At 34.6% G+C, this 5,948-nt stretch overlaps 1 protein-coding gene across 1 annotated transcript; it reads left to right on the top strand.

The window, feature by feature from the left end:
* Positions 1-330: 330 nt before the first annotated feature.
* smim19 (small integral membrane protein 19) lies at positions 331-5,439 on the top strand. Its single transcript, XM_006629874.3, has 3 exons — positions 331-686; positions 2,096-2,220; positions 4,975-5,439. The coding sequence occupies exons 1-3, from the start codon at positions 520-522 to the stop codon at positions 5,034-5,036; spliced, it is 354 nt and encodes a 117-aa protein (XP_006629937.2). The 5' UTR covers positions 331-519; the 3' UTR covers positions 5,037-5,439.
* The last annotated feature ends 509 nt before the right edge of the window (positions 5,440-5,948 follow it).

Here is a 5,948-nt window from a genome sequence, read left to right as displayed (position 1 = left end):
CTGTGGGTCTGTAGAATAGATCTGAACTACTTTTGGAGAGGCCCAATTTTTTGGGGGTCAGGAATGATACTTTTTCCTGTCTAGCAGTGTACAGCTCTGTGTCAATTTGCAAGGAGGAAGTGATGTAAAAACACCAATAAGATTGTAAGAAAACAAAAAAATAATGAAGAACGGCAATTTCCTATTACCTGTTTGGTCTATTTATCACATTCCACCTAGTTGTGAGGATGTATAAATTGTTGTTGTGCTATAAATGTGACTTTAACTGGTCCAAGATTATTCTTTATGAGGCAGGTCTTAGGGGACTTTTATTTTGAAAGGTGCTGCCAAGCTAGTTTCGCTTAATGTAGCTTGCTTCACGCTACTGTCTGTGACATGGTGGCTTTTTTTTTTTGTCTGATACCTTGCAAATGTTGAACTTGCAGATCCGTGTTGGCTTATGTAAATCTACATTTGTGAATGCAGCTTGTGTAGAAACTACTAGGAACCGTGTGCTTTAGTGTATAGTTATAAGTACCTATGCAAAGAGAAATGTATTTATTAATAATTATGGGAGGCTACGGAGTGATGGCCGATGAAGGTACTAGTAGTATTGACTACTCTGTACACGAAGCCTGGAATGAAGCTACAAATGTCTATCTTCTCGTTATTCTTGTCAGCTTTGGCCTTCTCATTTATGCTAGAAAGTAAGTCAATTCATATAAGTGCTTCTCTTTTAGGTTTTTGTTTGATGTTGCTGAGAAATTGAGCTATTTGTACAATTTGATGGTAGGCTTCTGCATAAAGTAAAACACATTTTCTGTCGGTGTAGCTGCCATATAAATGCTATAAACATGTATGGTCACGTCTTTTACACAGTCAGATTTTAAGCTATTCTACGTTGTTTTAACAACGCAATCTAGATAGTGTCATTGATTAAAACTAGTCGGTCTGGCAGTTCCATTTCCCGTGTAGCTGTACTGCTGTAAAAAATCAACCTTGATGTTAAATACAGGTTTTCCGTGATTTGTTTACTATTAAAAATAGTTTGCAATGTTTATAAAACGGAAGTGTAATGAGCAAACAGTTTTACTTATTTATGAAACGTGGGTTTTGAGAATGAATTTCCTTTCTATTGCTAACGTGTTTGTTTTGTGTATCCTTCATTTAATAACATTGTTAATCATTTCACAAGCAGCAAACCTTACACACAAAAATTCTTAATTTTACAGAGTTCAGCAGCCCGGCAAACTCGTAAGGGCTCAATTTCACCTTCCAAGATTACAATTGAAATGTAGGGCCCTTGATCTCAGGAAATGAGTACACACAACAATCAACCGCGACTGTAATATAAATAGTGGTATCTGACTGCTATATTTCCCTTAAAACATTTTTTTAATTAATAATTCCACTTTGGTTCCTTTTGTTGTCTTATAATTTTTAATCAAAATTGCGAATTTTCAAAATTAATTATATTAATATAGGATTTAAATAGTTCAGTTATAACAGATATAATGAGAGAGAAATGAAAAATATAATAAAGTACTATTATTCAATCTCTGATGTTGAGTGTCTCCATTCTTGTTCCATTTGGTTATGTTGGAGACCATCAAAACCTTTACACTGTATTGATGATGATGACTTCCTTTGTTTTCACATTTTAAGCATGCCACCAAAAAAGTAAAATTCCTAGGACTTTAGTGTTCCTTATAATATTCCCTTTTTTAACTTAAATGGTTTCTCATTTTAGGTGTCAAGGGAGCATTGTTGATGTAGCATTCACCTCTGGCTTGTAGCTCTTTTTGTGTGCAGTTCGCATGTTATTTCCTGTGTCCATGTGGATTTTCTCCATATTATCTGATTTTCTTCCACTATTCAAAGGCATGCTGGCTAGATTAACTGTTGTCTCTAAATTGTCCCTGTGTGTGTATACATTATAGATGGTGTAGGCACCCTGCTGCCTCATCCATGGTTTTGTACTTCTTATACTTTGTTCTTCCAGGAGACGCTGCAGGCTGCCACTACTCTTAGCTGGAATAAGTAGCTTTTAACAGAAAATATGGATGGGTTTGCTCATTTTCATAAGATTGATGACATTTTTTATTTATGTTTTCAGAAACAAAAGAAAAATAACAAGGATTTTCACCTTGCCACCAACTGTAGGAATAACACCAGAGCCTAACTTCTATGACAGCTTGCAGAAAGTGCGACTACGACAACAGTTAGAGATGTACTCCGCTGGTGAGAAAGATACTTCTTTTATTGCAAAGACATACAGTAGATTTATGTTATTGAATTTCTTAACTATTATAAAACCTACATAACATTTCATAGTTCAATTTTTACTTTTCAAAATGAATCAAACAATGGAACAATTTAACCAAGATGAGGCATCTTTATTTTAACTGCTCTTCAGACATATTCACCTCTCAATAAGACAAGAGGGAAAACATCATACAATGGAAATAGTAACAAGCTGGATAAAGTTTTGCTTAATACAATTCCAAAGATCTTGTAATTCAATAATAATATTATTGTACAAAGCAAATGTATTATATTTGTTATAAATAATTGAATCCCAGAAAACATAAGAGTCAAATTTATTTACATCTTTAAGTATTTCTTTGAATAAAACAATTCTACAATAACAAAGGAACAAGTAATAGTTTTATTCCATGCTGAAAAGAGAAAACACAACGTTTCAGCTCCTTTAGGTGTGTATTCTATAATAACAAGTAATTGAATTATTCCATGCTGAAAGGAGATGAAAGAAAACACAACGTTTTGGCCGTAGAGCCTTCTTCAGGTGTGTCACAAACCTGAAGAAGGCTCCACTTCTGAAGTGTTGTGTTTTTTTTCTGCTCTTTTCAGTATGGAATAAACCTATTACTTGTTCCTTTGCAGACTACGTATGCTGATGAAGCTACCCACCTGAACTTCTATAATAATATACCCTTTGGAAGTGTAATTGAAGTCTCTGGAACTACATATAGGCCTCTTAAAGTGTATAAAAGGAAATACTACATTGAAGACAATCAATGCACTCCAAAAATTTCGGGTCATGGACATCGCACATTGGGGGTTGGCTATGAAAGAATCAACAAAATGCATAATTTACACAGTTAAATTTAAAGCTACTGGTAAAGTGGCATTGTCTCAGTTGGTACCACAGTCTATGAAATAAGTAATAAGTAATTTTGGAGTGCTCAGTTTAAATAGCGTTTCTGTTGCTTTTGTTTCTGAGATACAGTGCCTTTTTTTTCCCCGATTGCATGACATCACTTAGCCCCCCTACAACAGCATAGGAGAGCTGAACTGGTCTCATTTGTTAATGCTTTTTTGCTGCCAGTTTGTGGTGTTGAAAGTAGCTTCCCAGCTGCTTTCATTTCCAAGATCTGGTGCCTCTTCTTTTTTCAAGTCTCACTTAGCCCCCCTGTAATGTCGTAGTAGAACCAGACCAGTTATATTAATTAGCGCTCCATTTATGCCATTAAAAGTAGATTCCCAGCTGCTTTAGTTCCTGAGATGTACTTTCTTTTTCGGGTAATCACTTATCATATACAGCGATTCCAGTAACCTCATCTGTTAAGTTCAAGCACTCTGTTACTGGTGCGAGGATAATGTCTGCTATTTGGTTTCTCTGTTTGCCCAGAGGCAGCTGTTAATTTTGCATTTAATACATTTTCTGTGCATTTGTGTGAACAGAAAAATTAAATTTGTCTCCAATATCATACCCTAATCAGAAGTGTTGCTGGTTAAGCCTTAAAAATTAGCAATCAATTGTATGTTCCTAAAAAACGCTTTAACTAGCACACCTTAATACTTTGTAGCTGTGTGCTTTTTTAAATCTGAAAAAATAACCAGTTTCTCATTGTGTCCTTCTTAAATAAATATGCAAATCAAGGGACATTTAAAGATTCGATCCATCTTTAGAGCAACACATTTAAAAAGAATTAGGAACTTCCTGTATTCCAAGACCATTGTTTTTATATTTTTTATGCAATGCAAATTCATAAATGTGAAAAAGAACCAGGATTTGTTTTAAAGGGGCACTATGTCCTAAATTGACACAGGTAATTCTTAACACATCTGCAAAACAGTATTGGAAACTTTACAGTCTCATATATGCAGATTGCAAAAATATTGGAAAGATATTTTAATTTTCAGAAAAAAATAACTAAAAATATATCTAACGTCTTAAAAAACAGTCATTGTCATTGTCTTTGTATTTACAACACTCTTGCGTGCAAAAGTAGTACGATTATGTAACAGTCCTCATATCTGTGTATTCCTTGTCAATCTTTGGTGTAGAATACAACATCTGAAGACTCAGATGTGACTGCCTTTGTAAGGTGTCACGTTTCTCCTAGCTGAAATCGTCCTTTGCAGTATGCAGTGCTACGAAACCCAGAAACTGTTTGCTTGTCCAGCTCCATTAAGTCACCCCCCCACCCCCAGCAAACAGCACATTCACTGAAAACCAAAGCATTTGTTAGTGCTTGGTTTATGCCATTGAAAGTAGCGTTTGTGCTGCTTTCATTTCCGAAGTAATGCACTTTGTTTTTTCGGGGGTGTGATGTCACTCAGCAATGTTGCAGGAAACCACAGGCACAGAGTGTGTTGGTAACTGTAAACTTCCTTGTAGATAGACACGTGTTTACTCATTTGTGCTGTTTGTAGGGGGGCAACTTCGCAGAGCTTGGAGAGCACAGTATGTATTCCATTAATATGAGTGGGTTTTAACAACGATCTTCACTGGTGGTGAGGATTATTGTAGTCTCTCCCTTGCTTTTCAGAAAGTACCAATGGTAGTTTAGTAACCACCCTATCATTGTATTATATTATATTTTACAAAAGGTTTAAATTGTTTAATGTGCCAGAGTTGGAACAGGTTTAAAGATTTTTTAAAATTTGTTGTTACATCTACCTTTAACTGTTGGAAGAAAATGTAAGCTGTTCCACTGTTTAAAGCTATGGTTTTCTTTTCACTTCTAGCAAGAAAATATGAACAGCAACATCACGTTCAACCCGATAGTGTGCAACTTTCAATGGAGTGAATACTGAAATTGATTTTTATTTGTATTAATTACATGAAAGTGTAACCATTTTTTTAATAAGAGCGTAAGGATGTGCAAAAAAAACTTTATGTAACATTTTCTTCAAATGAAATTAAAAATCAGTAGCTAACATAAATTAGGGAACATCCTCCTGTTATAAACAAAAGGCCAGTACTTTGTGATCCTTATTAAGCGTGACATTAATTTAACTGATCTTGAGGTAAACTGCAAACCTGCCAACAATAACCAAACAAGGAGTTTCTCTGTTGTCCTTTGCCCTTTGTTCCTGCCATTGCAGGAACTTTGTAATATATTAAGTATCAATAAGTGTATATTTATATATAGTATGTTATTCCTGTATGCTTTTCAAAATTTGGTTATTAAAGGTTTTGGTGTCATTAAATTGATTGATAATGCCTCATTGTCTATGAAGCTGTTGATTGCCCAGGTGATCCCGTTGAATGTCAAATGTAAAAATCAAAAAAGAAAAACATAAATTAATCAATAAGTCCTGCTTATCAAGAGAACAATGCCTTTATGATATGTTTTATGTTGGAGGCTGGATGAAGCCAGCTACTTCTAATCTGGAAACATATTAAAGTAAAATACAACAATCTGTTGATAATAGGTGGTCACACAGTCTACTAGCTAAAGACTTAATGACATAATGACTAAATTGACATTCTAAATTTATCTTTTTGTGTCTATTTATCCCTTTCAAATAAAACTAATACCTGTATGCTTTCCCTAAACTCTTCCTAATTGAGTGTAGCTGGAATTTCAGGGAAATTTTTGTATTTCAGGGGTCACTAGCCCTCATTTTGGAGAGACTTGATCAATCAGTTTTATAGGTCAACTGTTTTTAAACATCAACAACACTGTAAACTATTGAAGAGTCCATACATCTGTAAA

This window comes from Lepisosteus oculatus, chromosome 1, assembly GCF_040954835.1.
Source record: "Lepisosteus oculatus isolate fLepOcu1 chromosome 1, fLepOcu1.hap2, whole genome shotgun sequence".
NCBI classification, from domain to species: domain Eukaryota; kingdom Metazoa; phylum Chordata; class Actinopteri; order Semionotiformes; family Lepisosteidae; genus Lepisosteus; species Lepisosteus oculatus.
The sequence above is the reverse complement of the archived record's forward strand: the minus strand, read 5'-3'. Positions and strand labels throughout refer to the sequence as shown.